General features: G+C 28.5%; 1 protein-coding gene across 2 annotated transcripts; it reads left to right on the top strand.

The window, feature by feature from the left end:
* Positions 1-7132: 7132 nt before the first annotated feature.
* Positions 7133-22632, top strand: LOC114121661 (fatty acid synthase-like). Of its 2 annotated transcripts, none has more exons than XM_027984087.2 (32): positions 7133-7507; positions 8227-8379; positions 10926-11099; positions 11205-11405; positions 12378-12616; positions 12793-13023; positions 13110-13307; positions 13577-13708; positions 13780-14010; positions 14085-14265; positions 14332-14396; positions 14971-15090; positions 15166-15329; positions 15414-15558; positions 15634-15750; positions 15927-16035; positions 16128-16379; positions 16565-16723; positions 16810-16955; positions 17241-17399; positions 17457-17768; positions 17846-18042; positions 18121-18369; positions 18456-18753; positions 19683-19862; positions 19962-20157; positions 20237-20426; positions 20493-20638; positions 20820-21313; positions 21825-22062; positions 22210-22410; positions 22486-22632. In XM_027984087.2, the coding sequence occupies exons 1-31, from the start codon at positions 7294-7296 to the stop codon at positions 22380-22382; spliced, it is 6063 nt and encodes a 2020-aa protein (XP_027839888.2). In that variant the 5' UTR covers positions 7133-7293; the 3' UTR covers positions 22383-22410; positions 22486-22632. The 2 variants fall into 2 exon arrangements, with proteins under 2 accessions (XP_027839888.2, XP_027839887.2); XM_027984086.2 differs by having other exon boundaries at positions 22210-22401.
* The last annotated feature ends 1106 nt before the right edge of the window (positions 22633-23738 follow it).

Genomic DNA, 23738 nt, shown 5'->3' on the forward strand with positions numbered 1-23738 from the left:
TTACATTGTTTTTATTACCATTCTAATTATTTTAGCGTAATTGTTAGTGTAATAACAATTATATTTGGGTATTTGAATATAAACCAAAATATAATTTACTGAAATCTTGAAAGCACATAGTACTTAGTACTGAAAATACGTTTGCTAGTAGTATTCGCAAGACACTCAAAGTAATGTTATTATTAAGTGATTGGTCAGTTAGTTATAAATAATATAATACCTATGTATTTATCCTCTGAAATGTGTAAAAAAAAAATACGTAGACTTTAAAATTATAAAATGTAAAACCATGCTTAATATGTATTTCCTAAATAAAAATCAACAAATTTTAATTAAATTCTTGTCGAGATTACTTCTATGTTATTAAAACAGATAAAAGCGTTATGCAGGGACCATATTTTTTATTGGAATTTTTATTCATTGAAGAATACCGGTACTATAATATCAACAATCTAAAAATAATTTGTATTTAGAACTAATAAATAAATAATAATAAATTGGTTAATGTTAAATAAAAAAAAAAAAACTGAACAAATTGTATACAACATTTATGATAAAAATGTATTTTGCTTACATCAACTGTGTTTTGTTGTGCAAATATAGTACATTAAATAGGGCTAAGGCATGATTAAAAATTAAAATAATGTATCTATTAGTATTTTGGTAAACATTTTCTAAAATGTAAATAACAATAATGTGAATAATTTTAATTTTATTAATTCATTAACTCTAAGTATTATATTTTATATGCTTTCATAAGTTTATACGTGTAATATAAAGACTATTGAATGTGATTTTTGACATGGTGATATAACTATATAAATCATATAAGTACGTCTTACTATAATGTAAATATGTCATAAATGCATACCTAATATTTCTCAATCTCAATCATACAATAATTATTACCTATCTAACGGCTTTTCATATAAAAAATTTAATTTTATCGATTTCAAGTTTTGTTTTTGTACTATATTATTATAAAAATATGATTTGCTAGATTTGGTAAATTTATTAAAACTTATTATTTTACAACAATATTGTGACCAATAACTTAAAAATATAGTCGTCGATCATCGTGATTTATAAACGTTTTTTGGTGCTTATATTATAGTCAGTATTTTACTAAAACATTTATAAATATATTTTTGTTTAATACATAATGTAACCATCAAGATTAACTTTTTTTTTTTTTTATCATAGTATCGGTGGCTGGTGGTGACATTGACGTTAGTCATTTCCCCCCCAGCCACCATCGTCTATTGTCAAAACAAACCATATTATACGAGTATAATAAAAATTACTTTACATTATGCGTTATTTACAAGTAGAGGAGAGACTTTATCCCTCGATATTGCCTTTGGGCTTTGATATGCAATTAACTTGATAAACAATAATAATATTATTAGTCTCCAATGTTTCCGAATCGTATTTACGTTAATCCTCTGGTGGATTCTTTCGTCCTCTTCCTTCTCCTTCATGATTGTAACAACGTATTTATAAATCGCATCCTAGTTACTTTTTGATGACATGTTTGGCGCAGCATACATTCCGGCGTTAGGTTAGTATCTATCAACATTAGTGTAGCCATTACCCACCAACATCTGGATAAGGTGAAACGTCGATTCGCAGTTATATCTTTTAAACCACTTTACAATATTTGTAATACTGCCATTTGCCAATATTACTTTGTACATCCCTTTTCCCTTATTGTCACCATATCACTGTCTCTGCTATGCTTCCGGTAAGTTTCTCCTGAAAGTTTTAGGTTGGATGCGCCTGTTTGTTTCTGTTACTATCGAAACTATTGGTGGAGAATTTGGTAAGCTCCTGTTGAAGTAGTCAGTAGACATAATATGCTTATCAGTTATTATTGTTTCACGTCATGGCACGCTGAATAATTGTAATTTAGTTATATTATGCTAGTCTACCCTATGCATATACACAAAATTATAATATTAAAAATGGGTAACATAGATTATTTATTTGTGATTAATAAACGGATAATAATATATGTTATTAATAAATGTAGAAATAAAGAAGAAAAAATATTATTATAGTAAGAACTTTGTGCGTAAACAATATTTTAAAATATTATAACAATATGTGTAAAATAAAATTGTAAAATATATATTTTTTTCAAATCAAAGACAACAGACAACATACGAACTGTGTATTTATATTATAGGTACATATATGTGTGGTTTAATTAGGCAGTTAATAATTAAACTTTGATTTCATGAAAAGAAAAGTGTTTTTGCATTATTTAGTAAATATACGATAATAATATATCGATATTATTTACGTTACCTATATTAAATAGCAATATAGCATAAACATTTTTTTTACAATTTATATATTTATGTTGTATTTATAGTAAGTCAGAAATCTTATAAATTAAACAGTAATATTTATAAATATTTAAGTCATATTAAATAATAAAAAAAAGGAAAAATGAAATACATAATCATTGTTAAAAATATTTTAAATTATTTTGCAAATAAATATTATTATTATATAGATCAGTGGTTCTCAACCTTTTTGGTTTCGTGGACCACCTAGAATCTAGAATCTAGATTTAAATAGGACTACGGATCACTTTGTGTTATGGTTGGTTTAATATTATACTAAAAATATAATTTTTCCAATATTATACGGATCGGTGGTTGAGAACCACTGATATAGATAATAACTAGACATTTTTTTTATAAATATGACCCAGTGCATCGTTCTAGGATAGGATGACCAATGACCATAGGTATTTCCAAAAAAAAAAAACAGGACACTTTTTTGCGATGAGTAAAATATAAGTATATTGATTGTCAAAACATGAAACAATATACAATATTTATATAATATATGTATTATAAATACTACGAAAAACAGGACAATCCTGTTTAAAACAGGACGTATTATGGTCACCCTATTCTAGCAGGTTGAACACCATGTGGGTTTTTATAGTTTCTTCCAATGTTGCCATGAGACCCAAATTTGGTTCTTGGTGAATTTTTTTATATTGCCATGAGAACCATATTTGGGTCTCACTAATACTGTGTTTTTATTAATTGATACCCAGAATTGGTTCTCATTTATCGGTTTCTTACCATTAAATTCATTATCTACAGTTTGCTCACTATATTTTTTGATAAGCATAACGAAAACCTAAGATCATTATTACAATTTTATTGCAATTATTATTAAATATAAAAATGAAAAATATATTTCAATTTTTTATATCATGGCAATAAAAACCAAAATTGTAAAATTATTGTTGGCAATCATAAAAATAAAGTTGAGAACCAAAAATGAATCTAATGGCGCTCAACCTGCTAGGATACGAAATTACAATCGTCGATTGTAATGAAAAGCTACTGATTTTTAATTATTTGTACAATACAATAGAATCTAAGTATAATTACTTTTTTAATTCATACAATTTGTTAGTAAAAATTATTAATTGACAAAGATATTGATTTTGGGAAATATTTTTCTTAATATGTTATCTATAAAATACGATATCGTGAACGAATAAATAGAATATTTTGTTGTAATTCGAAAATATTTTTCATTGGTATTTAAAACGTTTACATGTATTATTATATTTTGTTTACATAATAAGTAATGACGTTTTCAAAACATTTAGATTAATTTTATACTATTTCATACTTATATCACCGAGTCCTTCAAACCGTTCTACGGTAAGTCGGCATTAATTATAATAATAGCATATACTTTTACAGCCTATACACATTATAAGCTAATTCATTTACTCTATTTTCAGTCATTGTTAACCTTAAGTATATTTCTAGTCGTTTTAAAGTAAAAAAATACGTTCTGACGTAGCTGTTGTAACAGGAAGAATTGTAAATATTTGTAACAGTAATTTTATATTAGGCACAATATCCGTACAGTAAAATAAAGTCTCAACAGCGGCTTGAGGTGTATTCACTATACTATTTTGTCCATCGTTTTTATTGATTTTGCCGATTTTGCCATATAAATAACTAAGCGTTTATAATGTAAAAATTGCATTTAACTGAAGACCATTGCGTATTATTTTGCAGATTCTAAAATAGTTTCGTCATCATATTTATTGAAATTTAATGGGATTATCCCTTCTAGTGGAATAATTTCTCTTAACCTTTGATGTCCTTTATTGATATATAATTTGTTCAAGAAATGGAATAAATATGGATATTTTGTATTTGGAATGTTAGTATCAGTGCCACAACTATACCAATTTGGGCCCGTGTGTAAATACAATTATTTCCCACTCTATACCTAACTTCCATCATGAAAAATTAACTAATTGTAAAATTATTTTTTAAAATTTGTAAACATAGTTTGAAATTTGAGTTTTCACTCATACAAAATAAGGTTAACATAATTAAAACACGTATAGGTATGTATTTAAAAATAAATAAATGTAATAATTTGTAGCCTTTTATATTCATTTTAAATTAAAAAAAAAAAAATAAATAATAGAAATTTAAATTCATAAAAAATGTTCCTATAATGACGCAAAATTACTTACACCTTTTTGCGATTTTGACATATTTCGTAAAGATTTAAAACTGAACTTAAAACGCTTATAAAAAAAAATTGTGTCCAATGATTTTTGATTTTCTTTTTAACTTCAATAAGAACGATTTATAAGAAATCTTGGTATTAAATTTTCAATTTTTTGGGGGGAAAAAACTACTTTATCGAGGTTTCAAAAAAAAAAAAAAAAAAATCGAAAATTCCAGTTGTTTATAAATAGCTAAAAAACGCAATAATATTTTGAAAATTTAACCGTATATAGATAACGCTAATATTAATATTTAGTGAAAATTTCAAGTATTTAAAATGATTCGTTTTTGAGTTAGATACAACAATATAAAAAGTTTTTTTTTTGAAACCTGGTTTTACGTAAAAATTCCCGTATTTCCGTCCCTTTTTTTTTATTTTTCTTGAATTTTTTGAAAACTACCTACTAAAAACTTCTTACTTTTGATCTCTATAATACACCAATGATATTTTATTTAGTATCGGAAACCATCCTTGAAGTTTTAAATTAAAGCATTACTTCGACAATTTATGGTGTACACTGTATACACAGACAACAAAAAAACACACACATCGTTGTAAAATCAATACATTCATCACTTCCTTTAGAATCTTATAATAAATAACAATAATATATAAAATAAATAAAATTACTACATAATAAAATTTTTTTATTTTCTTTCTTTCATATATTTTTATCTTTTTTTTATTATAAGTTAGAGCCCTGGGCCCGTGTGTTTAACACACTCAACACACCCGGTTATTGTGGCACTGGTTAGTATTCACATTTACTCTTTTATTTTGTTTGCCACAATGTCGAGGTATTTTTATATCCAAGTCTATATTAAAGCAATATTACATAATATGCTGTATATAATTGTTATTAGCTGTTGTCTTTATTCATTAAAGGGTTAAATATTAATAATAATACGATTAATGTAATAGTTCAGTAAAGTTTAATTTAACTTAAATTACTGATTAAAATTAATAATAAAATAAATGACAAAAATACAAAATAAATATATCAAAAAATACAATTAGTAGTACTCTAGTCATACTAGAACTACCAAAAAAATTCTTATTGTTTCAAAATCTATTATTTTTTTGTTTTTCAAACTTCAATAACGTTTTTATAGTTCTGATATCTAAAAGTACAAAAACAATGTTGGACAGTCCAAAATCTCTTCTTTATAGTGCAAAAGTTTTGATGCTTAACTTTAACCATAGCCCGAATGATCCTTGACTGCTTAAAACGGTTTTATTATGTTGTACGTTTATAAGACGGGACACATATGCGGGTGAAGCGTCCTTTTAAAAACATCGAACATTATTTAAAAATAATAATTGACGTATGAAATTTAAAGCGTTTGTTATAATTAAAAAAAATACTACGTTTTAAAATAATAATTTTAATATAACAAAATATAAAGAAAAGTATAATTCGAAAAGAAAAAAAAAATGTTTAACGACTTGAAGTTATGTAAAAAATAATATTAAAAACTGTAATAGTTATTGAAATAATGGGTATTTTATAGAAATCAAATAGGTAGATGGTTTCATCAAAATTACTTATTGCAGATTTATAGTAATAAATTATGAAATAACCATAACAAAAACGTAACTTTTGTTTTTTAGTTATTTTTAAAAAATAATGGATAAACAAATATTTTGTATTATATGCTATTAAAAATTTATAATTTGAAGTTATTGCAAATAAAAATTAGAAATAGGTAGTATTTTTTAAATTAAAATCTGAATTGAAATGTATATAAATATATAAATATATTGTATCATATTATTTCTGAGCAAATTAAATTTATTAATTGTAGTTGAGAGCAGTGGCGTAGCCAGGATTTTTTTTAGGGGGGGGGGGGGTTTTTTTAGTAATGAAATAAAATAAATCTACAACCGTATTGAAATAATAAAATAATTGAATGATAATGATTATTATCACCAGTGCAGTCGATAACGTGAATACGGCATAACAGAATACATTTTACCACGAATAAATGATTGTTTTTCTATATTATAAACATTATATTTTTGATAAAAATACGGCCCAAGGGGGGGGGGGGGTTTCAACCCCCAAAACCCCCCCCTGGCTACGCCACTGGTTGAGAGAATAGAATAATTAAAACAACTATAGAGCTAGCATTTTATGTTAGTGGTAAATAAATTTTTGAAGCTTAATATTTATTATACATTTCCTAATCATTTTATTTGTGATTTTGTGATTTTATCTACTATTAGTTATTAATAGTATTAGTTACTAAAATATAATATTATCATAAACATAATATTATCTAACAACGTTTTGCAAAAAAAAAATATATTAAGATGTTCGCCTTACGACCTCTATGGTAATACTAAAGTTATTCAAAGTAAATGTCATCAAATGATTGATAAAATAAAATAAAAAACCCTATACCGTAATTTTTTCGTAATAGTTATCTAACACCGATCGCGTAACATTTCGACTTTTGCGCAAGAGGAAAAAAAATAATCGAATATTTCGGTGACTAAAAGAAAAAAGTGCTCATAACAGTTTCGGGTCAGGGTATTTAAACGGGACGGCATACGATAGCACGTCTTATTCCCGTGCATCCGTGTCGACGACGATAATAGTAAAACATTTACTAATATTATTGTCTAAATCGGAAACACTCATTTTTACAACCAACAACATAACAGTAAATCCATTTAATCCAGATACTTGTTGATTTATTGTTTTTCGCCCTCAAAAAGATGGCACCGAACGCTCACGAATCAGAGCCTGTACGCGCCCCCGCTGCCGCCAAGCCCGATGTGTTGTCGGACGAGTTTGGTTTCCAGGCCGAAGACATCGTTATATCCGGTCTCTCTGGTCGGTTTCCGGAATGCGACAGCATCGACGAGATGAGGGAGAAGCTGTACGGTGGCGTCGACATGGTCACCGATGAACCCTCAAGATGGCCCTACGGTAAGCTGGTGTTGAACTTGTATTATACTCGTGTACAATAGATTAAATGTTATGTTATTATTTTAATTTTGATCTATACGGCAAACATACCGTCAAACTATAACGCGGTTAACGACGAATCATATAATATAATAATATTATGGTTTCATCCTAGTCGTTATGTTATATTTTTAAAATATATGCTACGCCTGCGTATGATAGGTATAATGTAATATTATGACTGTTAAGTCGAAATCTATATTTTAACAACCACAAAATCTTGTTTTTGCTGGGCACAAATGAGTTCACTTCCGTTCAATTACATATCTAACAAACTAATTTTGCTAAACCAAAAGTTAAATTATATTAGCATTGAGCTATAAGAACTTATTTTATATCTTTTTTTTTTTTTTAATTTCACAATATTTTTTTCTTTAAAATATGAAATTTTATTATTCAATGTACGGATATTTGATTAAACGGAAACCGGTATATGGACCATTTTTGTGGTATAGTGTTAAATTAAAAATATATTTATAATACCTATCAGAATAAAAGAATGATTTTTACTGAGTTTAAATGATAATTATTAGTATATAGTTATGTGTTTATGACTATGAGCTCTTTAAAATTTTACCATAATATAACGAAATATTTTGCCAAACACCTATTTTTTTTTTTTATAAAAATGTGTTTAATTTCGTTTGACGATCCTTGTAAGAGTTTTATATATTTTCTAGGTCTGTATGGTGCCATCATGAGAACTGGAAAAATGAAGGACCTTACCCAATTTGACGCTGAATTTTTCAACTACCCTCCTGCTTTGGCTGAACGTAGTGATCCGCAACAAAGAATGCTGTTGGAAGTTGCTTACGAAGCAATCGTTGACGCAGGTTAGATTAATTTTCATATAATATAATCGTTTACAAATTTCTTAACTTATTAGGTGAAAAAAGTTAATATTTCAAAACTGTTTATTGATTTTTAAAAAGAGTTTGGAATTGTTTGTGTTATTATGCAAACCCGTTTTAAGTTAATAATGTTGTAATGTTTTGTACAATATGTTTTTAAAGTATAAAGTAGATAGTATGTACAGTAAAATTCCTAACTAATTATTTTTTCATACCACCATTAGATTTAATGGATATTTTTATACTTGATAAAATGATGAATAATAAAATAAAATTATAAAATTTAAAATGGTAATTTTTTAGAAACATGTGCTAAGACAATATTGAATAGTATGGAATAATAATTTTCCAGCTAAATTAAATGTTTAATTTGTAAATTAATTTTTTTTTAAATTTGTATGATCTATGATTTTATGATTTTTATTAATTTTCGTTTAATATTATTATTACTGTATATAATATCTATAAAAATAGCTATAGGTTGTATATACATGGATGTGATGTAGGTATTATTCTTAAGGCGGGCACGTTTCGTAATCATTTAGTAGCAGAGTGTTGAAAAAAACCACTTCTATAACCAAATATTTAAAAGACCATAAGTCTCAGATTGATTACTCTAATTAAATCGTGTTAAAAGTTAATTATAATTTTTTTTTAATTAGGTGTAATTATATTTCTTTAATATAAAATAGATGTTACCATAAGAAAATTTAATTTGACACCATTTTATCAAACAAGATAGGGCAATAAAAAAATAATATTATAGAAAAGAAAAATAATATTATATTAAAAGTTATAAAAAAATAATTATATAAACATTTCTAAACTACTGTTTATTGCCTGGTCTATGATATAAGAACCATCTTGCATATTATTATCATTTAATCTAATAAGTATTATTATACAACCGTTTTAAGCTATTTATGTGATCAACCGAATGCGCAATAAAAAAATAATAACAAAGTTATCAATATATTAGCTATAAAACTAGATAAGATTTCTTTTTTAGGGATTTAATTAACTTAAAAACAAGTTAATTAATAAAAATAAAATGTATTGCTTGTTAACGAACTACTTAGGTAGGTACCTGGTACCTATATAATTTGTTTTTAACAATTTAGGAAATTACATTTTATATAAAAAGATTTCAACAATTTTTATCAGTTTTTAAAGAGCTAAAATGTTTTATACATATTTAAAAATAAAATATAATTCAATAAAAAGTTATTGTTATTTATATTATATTAAAAAAAAAGTGGTTATTATTATTATGTATGTAATTGGGCCTGGCCCGTTTAAAACTTAAATAAATAAATAATGCTGTAGTAAGTGTCGAGTGGGTAATTGTAATGGATATATTAAATTTTAATTCAAAGATATAATAATATCATTCTGTACCTACTAAAAACGATTCTGAGACGAGATGATCTATACCATTTAGTACATTCACTCATGGTATGTTTCTTGGTATCACTATTAAAGTATTTATTTTACATTTACTATCGCGGCAGGGTGATTTATTTTTTATTTTAAACATTGCATTTATTTATTTATTATTATTTTATTTCAAGTATTTCAACAATAGTAAATATAATTATTTACATTGTATTATATTATTATTGTTATTAACTATCGATCTTCGATCCAATACCTCTTAATCATAAAACAGTGAGAATAGATTACTAGTATAAAAAGGTGATAGGTTAATTAAAAATAATTTTGTAAAGTAAAATCTATAATATACGTACAATTTCGAATTTGTTAAAAGATCCTACGAATAACGTTATTAAATTATAACAAATAAATAAACATTGTTATTTTTTGTTTAAATATGTAATTTCGTATACAATTGAACTTTAAATGCCTTTGAAAAGTTGTTGTGTTTATAAAGTTTTATAGATTTTTTAGTTTATTTGTGAATTATTTATGAGAAATATTTCATTAAATTTTTAAATCTTAGTTATAAAAATTGAAGATTTTATAATTTGCTTACTACCAAATGTTTTTGGTTTGTAATTTTTCATAACTGTGTATAAATTCTAACTACAAATAGATATTAAAAAAAATTGTACATACATTTTTATATTTTTATACAAATCTAAAGATAACTTCTTGTACGTGAATTTGGTATTAAATTTTGAAGATTAATTAACAATTGAAAACCTAACTAAATAGCTCAAAAAAATTAAATATTTTGAAAATTATACCTAGATAATAATAATAATAATACAAGCTCGGCGAAAAACTTTTACAGTTATTTTGAATTATAACAAAATAAATATGTACATTTTGTCGATAATTGATTTAGCGCAATAGTTTTTATTTTTGATCCTCCAAAGTATCAACCACATTTAATTAATTACTAGAAACCACCCTCAAAGTTTAAGACCGAAGCATTTATACTATCCGTATGACATAAATCACAAAAATAAATTATATCACTGTAAAATCAATACATTAATTTCTCCGCTCAGAATATATTGAATATAACATATTTACATACACAAATAAAACTTTAACATTTTTAGGACTTCATCCTATGGCTTTGAAGGGCACCCGTACCGGTGTAGTTGTGGCTCTATCATCTAGTGAAACATGCGATTGGTGGTCCAAAGATCCAGAAATCGTCAACGGGTATGAATTTTTGGGATCCTCCAGAACGATGAGCGCTAACCGCGTGTCCAACTACTTTGACCTTAAGGGTGAGTTGAAAAATAATAAGTGTTTGTTTATAATCGTTTAATTCCCATAAATTACTACCAGTTAGCCGATCGGTAATATTGTATATTTCATCTTTTAAATAACAGGACCTAGCTACTCCATCGACACTGCGTCTTCTACCAGTTTGATCGCACTTCACCAAGGTTTCAAGCTCATTCAAGATGGCGTTTGCGAAAATTGTATCGTGGCTGGTGTCGATCTTGTGTTGAACCCAACTGTATCACTCATGTTCCAAAACTTGAATATGTTGTCGCCCGGTGGCAAGTGCCGATCATTTGATGCCGAAGGTATGAGATATGATGTAAACACATCACACGCACCCACACGTCGTAGCATAGTTATGTATAAGGTGGTCTGAGAGAATGAGATATAACTTATATTTTTTTATACATCGAATACGACATAAAATGTATGTTTATGTTTTTTTCGGTTTTCTTTTAGCACGAATCGTGGTGTTTGAAAATATATCATTAAATATAATATACTTTCTATTGCTATCACGGACACTAAGATATATAATATATTAATAAATAATAATAAAATATATTATATATATATATATATATTTTCCACGTCGCTACAATTAGTATAGAATATTATCTTAGTTTATAGTTGTGTAGTTTCTATTCATATCTAAAGATTAAAGTGTACACAATTTTTGTCACTTACCAATACATATAGACAGTGGACTCTTTAATTTCGAAATATAGCTACCACTACGAGTATGCGTTTCGTTTATGTCATAACACTTAGCATGTTTGCAGATTATTAAGTTAGAATTATTACAGAAAAACCAGTGCAGCTCATAATGGCGTTTTATAAAAATAAAAGTTCTATACAAATAGATAATAGTATACAAATCATGTTTATTACTATAATTAAATGTATTAATGTTCAACACATTTAATTATATCACGTACTTAACGTACTTAAGATTTTTATCAATATTATTTTCAAGATTATAATTTTAATAACAAAAATACAATAATTCAATAAAATAAACATTTTTAATTAATTAAATGTTATACTTGTAAATAAAATATAATTTATTGTCTCTCAACCATATTTAAATTTCATAATATATTTTTACACGATGTTATGTAGGTAATTAGTATTAATTACTGAAAGTGTTTAAGTTATTAATACTAATTACATATCATCGATAATAAATAAATCATAAATACAAGATGATGATGTTTAATCCGGAAAAAAGTTAACTCTAATTTATTAAAATGTACGTGTTTTAATTATGTGAATAGGTGATGGATACGTACGATCAGAAGGTGTTGTCGCCGTGCTATTACAAAAAGCCAAATCGGCGAGACGTATTTACGCCGGTTTATTGAACACCGGAAGTAACGCAGACGGATACAAAGACGAGGGTATTACATTCCCTTCCCAAGAAATGCAAATTTCTCTGTTTAAGAAAGTTCAAGATGAAGTCGGTGTTAAATCGACTGATCTAGCTTTCATGGAAGCTCACGGATCTGCTACCAAAGTGAGTTTTTTTCTTTTTAAAAGTGTAATAAAATATTCAATCAAATAGAACATAAATAATTTAAATATTATTTAAAACATAAATATTGGTTTAAATCAGATGAAAAAGTTAATCTCTTTATCATATAATAACAATATTTATTTTAAACGGTTAATCACAATTTGTGTTTTTTTTAGGTGGGTGATCGTCAAGAAGTTGGCGCAATCGTTGAAGTTTTCTGTACAGGAAGGACTAAACCGCTTCTTATAGGAGCTCTCAAGTCGAACATGGGCCATGGTGAACCAGCTTCCGCCTTATCTGCTGTCATAAAAGTCCTCGTAGCCATGGAATGTAGACTTTTGCCACCTAACTTGCATTACAATATACCGAATCCGGATATTCCAGCCCTTGTAGACGGAAGATTGACTGTTAGTATAATCGCCACGTCGACCGATCCTTTTTATCAACTGAAGCAATGGTTGTTAAATGATTTTATTCTATTGTTATTTTAAAGGTCGTTGAAAACGTTACTCCATGGAACGGTGGTATTGTTGCAGTCAACTCATTTGGTGTGGGTGGTGCCAATGGACATTGTTTGATGAAATCCTATACCCAACAGAAGAAAGATCCACAAGTGCTAGAAGAGGAATTACCTAGATTGGTAGCAGTATCAGCTAGAAATAAAAGCGCTATAAACTACATGATAAACCGAGTAATTATTTTATTGTTTTTATAGTTTGTCCTTAGTGTTATTCTAAACTCAGTAAAAAAGTGTGAAATAATCATATTCAGAATGTTCTATTTTTATCAAATATATATTGAAATTCAGGACATTTTCACAAGTTTTAAGTCTATCAAAAATGTATACATTTATGTGTTTCATATTTTAATTGATGTTTTAAAACTATTAAAATTTTTTTTGAGCAACTTTTTATATTTTCTAAAATTTAACATCATTACATATACTTAATTTATTGTTAGATCGACGAAATGCCCAGAGACAAAGAGTTCTACGCTTTGTTGTATGGTGTCCATACTGATCAAATAGTTGGCCACAAATACAGAGGTTACATTTTATTCAACGGAATGTACGACAAGACTCGTCAGATTGCTGTGAGCTAATAAAATATTTGTAAAAAATTGTTTGTCATTTATTCTATTTAAACCTCTTTTACTCGTTTTAGGAGTACGACGGTCAAAAGAAACCAGTCGTTTTTGTTTTACCCGGTGCGGAGAGTCACTGGTCTGATGTAGGTAATCAATTAAAACGTTTACACGTGTTCAATGAGTCAATCGAGAAGAGCGCCAATTTATTAAAACAAAAAGGATTCAATTTACGTTCAGTTTTGAGAAATACAGATCTTGTATCGATAAGTAATCCATTTTTGTCCGTCGTGACTACGACCGTTGTTCAAGTAAATTTTTAATAATGCCATAACATTATAACAATTCGAATTTTTTTTTAATAATTAATTTCTTATGGTTTTAGATTGCTCTCTTGGACGTCCTAGAAAGCCTGAAAATAACACCAGATTACATTGTCGGAGAACCTTTAAGTGAACTAGCGGCCGCATACGCCGATGGCGTTTTGACAGCAGAAGAAGCAATTTTATCGGCTTATGCTATTGGTAGTGTATTGGCTGAAGCTAAAATTACCCCATCTCAAAATGGTAAGCAACTTACACTTTCGATCAATTGTAAACGTTAATACAAATATTTTTAATTTTTATCTCTAGGGCCCGTGTTATCTTCTCAGAACGTATCAAAAGTATCCAAACAATTGCAGTCCGCTTTACAATCCGTGAGTATATATGACTATATGTCATACATGATTACTCTAGCTGATAACGTTATAATAAATCGCATATATAATTTCAGAATTGTAAATATTTGAGAAAAAGTAGTTTAATATTTTTATTTTTTTATTTACTACGTAGAGTATCGAGTATGCTTAGTGATTATCTTCTTTTTTTTTCTTCAATAATGTAGTTTTTTTAAATTTTTTATAAAGTACTTGCAATTTTTTCTACTGCTTAAGGAATGTCTTGTGGTGTGAAAGTTTAATTTTTAAATAAGAACCTTCCTCTTTTATTTTTATTTTGGTAGTCAAAATTTTCAGAAAAAATATCCTTTTAACAATTTATAGTAGAAAATGTATAATTAAATGTGATACCTACTAAAAAAAAAAAAAAAATAAATAATAGTGAACAAACTCATTGAATCAAATGTTATAGAAATTTGAATTCGTAAAATTTTTCTAATCCGTATACAGCGTAGGTGTATGACTAACAATAATATTCATTAAATATTTGAAATACTTAACCAATATTTTTTTACTAATTCAAATACATTATTTAAATATATATATATATTAGATCATCACTAAATCAAAATCCATTTCATCTCGATGGATTAGCGCTTCACAGTCATTAGGAAGCCAAGCGGTGACATCAACATACTTTGTCAATAGCTTGTCCACGCAATTATCTCTTCAAGTATTTATACAATTTAAATCATAATAATATTATGTTATATGTTATTGTTAATGGTAAATTTAAATCATTTATTAGGACTCGTTGGTAAAATGCCCAGAAAATGCAGTTTATATTCAAATTCTCGCTCAAAAACGAGCACAAAACTACTTTGAAAGTAATTTAAGCTCTGATGCCAAATACGTAAACTTGATTAAAGATGAAAAAGATATGTATAAACAGCTGTTGTTGAGTGTAGGAGAGTACGTAAATCAAATACATTATTGGGAAAATTTATATACTTATAGCCATTGTCTTGCCATTTGTTAATTTTATTCAAATTTTAGCTTGTTCAATGTTGGTCTTCAACCTCAAATTGAACATTTATACCCACCAGTGAAATTCCCCGTGGCCGCACGTACTCCAATGATTCAATCATTAGTCGAGTGGGACCATTCTGTTAAATGGAGCGTGGTTACATTCCACGGCAAGGTAATTGTTTCCTCTTTATAAACATTATTTGAAATTAAAATGGTATAAACAAACATTTGTCTATTACTATTTCAGCCAATTTGTAAAGCTGGAGAAGTTATATTAAACGTAGATGTCAATTCCAATAAATACAGTTTTTTGAAAAACAATAAAATTGACGACTTATTCGTTATACCTTACGCTGGTTACCTGGTGAGTTTAATTTATAAAGATTCGTTTAAAAATATAAATTATTATTATATAATATTCTCAGTTTAATTATAATTGTGTAATTTAATACCATAAAACAAAAAAAAAGCATGGTAGAGCAATCAATTATAGATACTATCAAATTATTATTTAAAAACCAAAATCACTTTTATTTTCAGTCCATAGTTTGGCAAGGATTTGCTGAGTTGTTGTATCAAGAGCCAAATGAACTGCCAGTTGTGTTTAAAAATGTAGAATTCTTAAGGAAAACAGTCATTCCAGAACAAGGTAAAGAGATTGAAATTTCAAATTTTAGACTATCCACCATTAAATAAATAAATTAATATTTAATAAATATTAATAATCTAATTTTAATGTAGGTATAGTTAAATTTACTTTGAACGTATTGTCGTCTGGTGAATTTGAACTCAAAGAATCCGGTACGATTGTGGCTTCTGGACAAATTAGCACAACAGCTTCAATTGATAAGGAACTATTGAAACTGGCTACCCCCAAAAATAAAAAATCGCAATACTTACCGTTAGATTCCACTGACGTTTATAAAGAATTGCGTTTGAAAGGTTACGATTACAATGGTCCATTTAGAGGAATCCAAAAAATTGATCACACAGGTAATATAATCGCTGGTTAAATTAAATTTAAACTATGAATTGTAATTTGTATTATACTCGCACATAATAATATATTAAGTGTTTATATGGGCATTATATTATCTAAAAAGAAATCCTAATAATTTTATTTTAAATTGCACTTACGAAATGTTATTAAAAGCAAATGCACCTTTGTGTTTTTATAGGATACTATGTTAATTTCGATGGAAATTGGTTGGCATATTTAGAAAATCTATTCCAAATATCGGTGTTGCAATCAGATAATTATAATTTGTATATTCCGAAATTCGTAAAAAAGGTAGTCATCGATCCAACAAAACAACAAGTACAAACTGACAACAATGGTAATAACCTCATGAATTTTCAAAATAATTAATAATTAATTTTTTTTTTTTTTTTATAACTATGTTTAATATTTTAATCGTTCCAGCTATTTACTACAAATATGTTGATGTAATTAAGACCGGAAGCGTTGAAGTCCGTGGATTACAATTAGAAGAGGTTCCATTAAGAAACAAAGGTCAAAAAGATCCAAATTTAGAGTTTTACTCTTTCCAACCATATGTTTCTGATACGGTAAATAAAGAATTAATATCAGTAGAATACCTACCATATCATACAGTCATTGCTTAATAAACTATGTTGACAAATTTTATAAGTCAATACATCATCGCTAAATAATTATATTTTTATATCTTTAATTAATAATACACATTTTTTCACGGAAATATGTTTAAAAATAATTTAGGCCAATGATATAGTTTTGTGATACGAAATATTAAATTAACATATTTACTAAAATTGTAATGTAACGTTTTATATTATTATAATTTGATTTTAATTTATCACCATTGGTTTCAGCCAACAACATATGCTCTAGACACATGTGTTCAATTAGCTTTTGAAAACAGTGGAGGTGCTTTCAAACTAAAAGTAGCTGAGGTAGGAACTGGTAGAAAACCAGAATCCCTGTTCGCCAAATCCGTCATTGATGTGATCAACACCGAACCAATGCCAAGCGTATGAGTATATTATTTAAATATGAGAAAGCAAAATTAATATTCAATGTTTCGATAGGTGGACGTAACTGTGTTCACCGACAAGCCAGCTCCTGTCACAGAACAATTTGATGAATTCGGTGTTCGAGCAGTGGAGAAGGATGTGTATAGTCCGGAACCAATCGATTCTAATTGTCATCTGGTAATTGCCGTCGATCAACTAAGTAACTCGGTATTGGTGAAAAATGCTGTCGACAGTTTAAAAGTTGGCGGTTGTGCATTGTTTGTCGAAACCAAAAAACCAACGGAACAACAACTTAACTCAACGGGATTAGAATTGGTAGCCAATTTAAGATCAAAAGATAATAAAACATTTGTTCTTCTCCGAAAGGTAAATGAATATATTATTTTATATCACACACGTACGATAGGATAGGAAAAAATATTTTATAATTTTTGATTTTTTAGAATGTGAACTGGTCCACACCAATCGTGGTTAACTGCACTGGTAATGACTTTGCTTGGATCGAACCTTTCAAATCAGCACTCCAACGAGCTGAACAAGAAAATAAACAAGTACTTTTAGTTAGCCAAGGAGTCAAATATTCCGGAATTTTAGGTTTTGTTAATTGTATTCGATTGGAACAAAACGGAAATGCGTTGAGGTAACTTGTTTATAATCATTAATTATATTATATTTAATTACACTTAATTATTAAAATATATTTTTTGTAAATATTCAGATGTTTGTTCATTGAAGACCCGAAAGCACCGAAATTTTCGTTGACTTCTGATTTCTACCAGAAGCAATTGAAAAAAGATTTGGCCATCAATGTTTACCGTGACGGTGTCTGGGGTAGTAACCGACATTTCCTGTTGGAAGATGACTCCAACAGTATACTTGTGCCAAAAGAATACGCATACATATCCACAAGGAAGATTGGAGATCTATCAACACTGAACTGGATTGAAGGTCGCCTCCAATATTACAAGTAACCGAACAATAATAATATTTGCGTCCGTAAAACACGGTAAAATCGTACAGTATTCTTCAACCGATTTGTCATTTGTTCCCCAGACCCGAAGACTATCCAGGACGAGAACTGTGCACAGTGTACTATGCACCGTTGAATCACATGGACGTGCTATTCGCTGAACGCTCGTGGTTGCCGTTCTTCAACACAGACACCGCCGATCAGGGTGCATTTTTGGGTCGGGAGTTTGCCGGTCGCAACGCAAAGGGTCAAAGAGTATTTGGATTGGTATCTGGTAGCGCACTCGCCACTCACGTGTTAGCTGACAGCTCAACTCTGTGGGAAGTTCCCGATAAGTGGACTCTCGAGCAAGCATCCACAGTTTCTGTCGCATACGTTTTGGTAAGTATTCTGAATATCTAATTATTATGACGCTATTATATTATGTTTAAGACGTTTTATGATTAAATACATTTTAGTGGGATATATTATGTATATATAATACGTATATATTATATTTTACTTTTTAAATTTAACTACCTAAGTTTTTTAAAATGTAGATATACATTTTTATATACTCCAAACTCAATTTATATCTATAAGGCCCTATTGTGTTGCTTGGTGCTTCAAAACAATATAAGAAAGAGCCATTTTTAAATGAATTTGTCTACGTGTATTCTTGAACAATATATTATCATTCTATCCATTGGATCGAGTTTTGTCGAGCTTTTGACGAAATATTGTATAAAGGATTTTTGTTAAATTTTCTAAAACGTCTGAACGTCTGCTCTTTACTTTTTTAATTTCAATTCACCCGTATTTTAAAGATCATCCGTTTTTAATATGTTGTAGTTTTCTTGAGTACCTCAAGAAAAATAGTATATGTTTTTTTTTTTACTGTAGATTGATGCTTATAATCAGCTTATTAAGAAAACTAATCTTGTTGTCAACTTATATTTTTTTATTGATGTATTCATTTCCTCGGTTTATTTATAATGTAATTGCGATAGGCTGTTTGAATGATAGATTAATTGAAAAATTTAATTAGACCATTATAAACCTTCCCATACTATTTTTTCCTTAAAATATGGTACCTAGCTAAATATAACAGTTAATAATTAAACTTTAAAGTAACTATTCATTCTTTTGAGTAGGTCAAATACTCAGGAGTTATTATTGATAAGAGTTTGCATTAAATAATCATATAAAGTAAAATATATTTATTTTAAACACTCACTTTTGTATACTAAAAAATAAACTGTTAGAAAACCAATTCACTAGTTTAGAAAATCAATTTTTAATTCAAAAATTATTATTTCTTTCTATTTCAGGCTTATTATGGACTATTTATACGTGGTAAACTTCAACCGAACGAATCAGTGTACCTTAACTCTGGTACAAATTACACGGTATTAGCTTCTCTCAATATCTTACAAGACAGCAACATAAAAGTATACGTCGGAGTAGAGAAAGAATCACAAAGAGAATATCTACAAAAAAATTACCCTAAGGTTTGTCATATAAATATAATAATTATATTTATATAAGTGGAAATATTTGTGTTAAATTTCAATGTTTATTGTTTAAACATATAACATACTATGTTTTAGTTATCTTCAGACAATATCGTCAACAGCAAGTTCGCAGAACAAGAGATACTAGAAAAGACCAATGGAAAAGGTGTGAATTTAATCTTCAACACTCTCGAATCCACTCCATTTAAATTACAGAGTTTCATCCACACTGTAGCGGAAAGTGGACGTATCGTTGAGTTTGAAAAACAAAAACAAGCAATTGAATCCATTGGTAAGTGTTATAGCTGTATAGCTATACTACACTTGATAAAAATCAAATTAATTAAATTGTGTGTTATAATCTAAATCAGGTGTTACCGGAAACTTGAAGAACATTACCATCATAAAAATGAACTTAAAGAGTCTGTTCCACGGAAGATATTCTTTACTCGATAAACAGGAGCTCCAAAAACTCATAGCTAATGGAATCAAAACCGGTGAAGTACAGCCATTGCCCACAACGGTCTACTCTACTGATGAAAGTTTATTAGAAGCTTTTGAGTAAGCGATGCGTTTAAACTGTATTTATTTTAAACATTATTTAATTAATGTGATTAACTTATGTAGAAGGACCGAAAGTTTCAACTACATCGGTAAAATTGTATTAAAAATCCGCGATGAAGAATCGAAAAAAGTCGTCGTTCCAGCACCCAAAAAAGTATTAGCAGTACCGAAAACATTTGTTGACCCAGAAAATACATATGTCGTAATCGGTGTGTATAGATTTAAATTAAAAAAAAAATAATTCTAAAATATAACTTGTGTAGGTACTTATACACAAGAAATATATCGATCTACTTCGTTGTGAAAACTATTGTATTTAAACTTTTATTTTAAATATATATTGTGTGTACTTTCTTACAATTTTCTTTAATTTTTGAATCAATATTTTAGGTGGCTTAAGTGACTTTGGTCTACAAATGGCCAACTTTTTGGTAACCAGAGGTGCGAAAAAAATAGTATTGGTATCTAGCAGTGGAGTTAGTACCGGATTCCAATCGTTGTTCATGCGAAGGTGGAAAGAAAAGAACATTGAGGTTGCTGTCATCGCATACGATACGACTAAACTGGAAGAAACCGAAGCACTGCTGAAAGAAGTCAACCAATTGGGACCAGTTGCGGGAATATTCCATGTGGACTCTGTATTACACAGTATTTCGTCTACTGATTTGACCGCGGCCGATTTCCGCTCAGCATACGACCAGAAAGCTTTGTCCGTCATAAATCTTGACACAGCCTCCCAAAAACTGTGTCCAAAACTCAAATATTTCTTCGTCTGGTCCTCGGGAACTTCCGGACATGGTATAGCCGGCCAAGCCGACTACGGTTACTCTGACTCAGCGATAGGAAAGATATCAGAAGCTCGAAAAGCAGCTGGATACCCATCGGTAATATATTTTTACAGTTTTTACTAAAATACGATGAGAATTTTATGTCTATAATAATTATATCCTATGAATTTTAATAATGTATTTAAAATTAACTTTGTTGAATATAAATCTAAAAGACATAATCTTTAAGTAGGTAATATAGTTAGCATTTATTTGATATAAAAAAGTCATCATCAGTACCTAAGAGTATGACGAAGTTGTAGACACAAATAATGTGTATTGTTAATATTTTGTATTTTCAAGTTTTTCCTATAGACATATTAAAATACCTATAAAATATTCGTGTTTACAATGCTCTAGTGATGTCACACTTGAGAGAAGATCGGAAATTAAAATAATGATATTACTGACATAAAATAAATAGTATTGTTGATTTTAGATAAAAATATATCAATAATAGTACTACCTATATTGTATTAAATACGTTCTTAAATTATAATATTTTAGCTACCAAAATATTTTAAAGTTGTGCATCATAGCAAAAATGTAAAAAAAAACTTTTTTTCAGACTGTCGTTGAATGGGGAGCAATTGGAGATGTTGGTCCAATCTTAGACACGTTTGACGATAACAATGCGATTGTCAGCGGTACCTTGCCACAGAGGATCGCTTCAGTTCTGAACGTGGTCGATGACTTCCTGAATCAGCCACATGCCGTGCTATCAAGCTCGGTTCTCGTGGAAAAGAAAATGGCCAACGTTGAACCTGTGTCCGTTGGACCCGCCGACGCCGTCGCCAAAATTTTAGGCGAGTATATAGAAAAAAAATGCACATATGATGTTATTTTATTTAGACTCAATATTTATACTTATTGATTTATATAATCATTCATTGATTTGTATCTATAAGTTTTATATAGATTTTTATATTTTGTTATTGTGTATATACGAGCAGGTATCAAAGATGTCAAGAATGTTTTGGGTACATCTACATTGACCGAACTTGGTTTGGACTCGTTGTTGGGAACCGACATTAAACAAGTATTGGAACAAGACTTCAACATTGAATTCAGCGCTAAAGAAATCAGGGAATTGACATTCGATATAATCAAAGAGCTCCAGTACTAAAGAGGCGTCAGAGTTTAAGGTGCTTACTGTAATAATAAAAATAATAATACTAATATAATATTAAGATTCATTGATTTAATTGCGATCGTTTTCTTTTTTACAGACTGGTGCTTTGTTGCTGTGCCTCAAGAACCACGTAATCTCGTCATTTTTTGAAATTGTTAATGTACTATTTAATTGATAATCTATATGATTATTATTGTTGTTATTATGCTGTAGACATTTAGAATAAAGTGAACTATAAATAAAATGTTTTTGTTATTCGCCCTCAATTAAGTCATCACAGTCCTAATAAGTACAAAAGTCTTATATTCTCTTTCAAAAAAATTTGTTTATTCGTATTTTGGTTAAAGTGTAAGATATGATTTTTATTAATTAGGTACATATTTTTCAACAAAATAAATTGCACCAAAACTTTAGTTTGTTGTTTGTATGGTGTTTTTTTAAAAAAATAAACACATAAAACGCATTTAATTTTATAGAAAAATTATTCAGGTGTTATAAGTGGTTGCCTAATAATATTATGTAGGAGTTGTGTGTATTTATACTATATTAAAAGGGCTAAATAGATTATTAAATGTGAACTTTACTTTTGAATTTTAATTTAACTAGGTACTTTGTTAATTATTTTATTAACTGAAAAACTAAATTATTTTAATTTACCATTGTAATAACTAATAACTTATAGCATTTTTATGATAGGTACACTAAAAATAACTGGAAATTTAATCCTGATATAATACGATAATAAGGACCCACAATAATTAATAATAATATTCAAGTTGAAATATAAGAAGCCGAAAATAAAGGAATTTTATGATGGCTGTTAAAGCTTTATGTACAACATATTACTAAAATTTGGTTAAGTATTAATATCCGTATTATAACATTAATTTTATACTTGAAGCGTCTTGTTTGTTGTCCGCATTCAAAACGTTATACACTGCACACTTGTGTATTATACGTGTATACAATATATATCATCAAGTATTATTAACTCGACGACTTAGGCGCGTGCCGTTCGGCAATATCACGACACTGCTGACGGGATCGAAGCTAGCGATTTATTAAATATACACTCTATAGCGATAATTCAAACGAATCCACTCACTACTCGCCTACGGCGACAACGGACGCCCGCCGTCGTCCTGTACAGCGGATCGTCGCCTGCAGCGAGTGCAATAAAAAAATCGCATCCGACCGCGCGCGGACTGCAAACAGTCTCCGTGCGACATCGCGACTCAAAATTTGGGTATCGAAACGATTTATCGAAATGGAAAAACGTACGGCGAACGGGTGTACAGACAGGATCGAGACGACTCGAGAGTCCTGAACGACCTGGCGATTCGAGGCGAG

The sequence above is a fragment of the Aphis gossypii genome, chromosome 1 (genome assembly GCF_020184175.1).
Source record: "Aphis gossypii isolate Hap1 chromosome 1, ASM2018417v2, whole genome shotgun sequence".
In the NCBI taxonomy this organism is placed as follows: domain Eukaryota; kingdom Metazoa; phylum Arthropoda; class Insecta; order Hemiptera; family Aphididae; genus Aphis; species Aphis gossypii.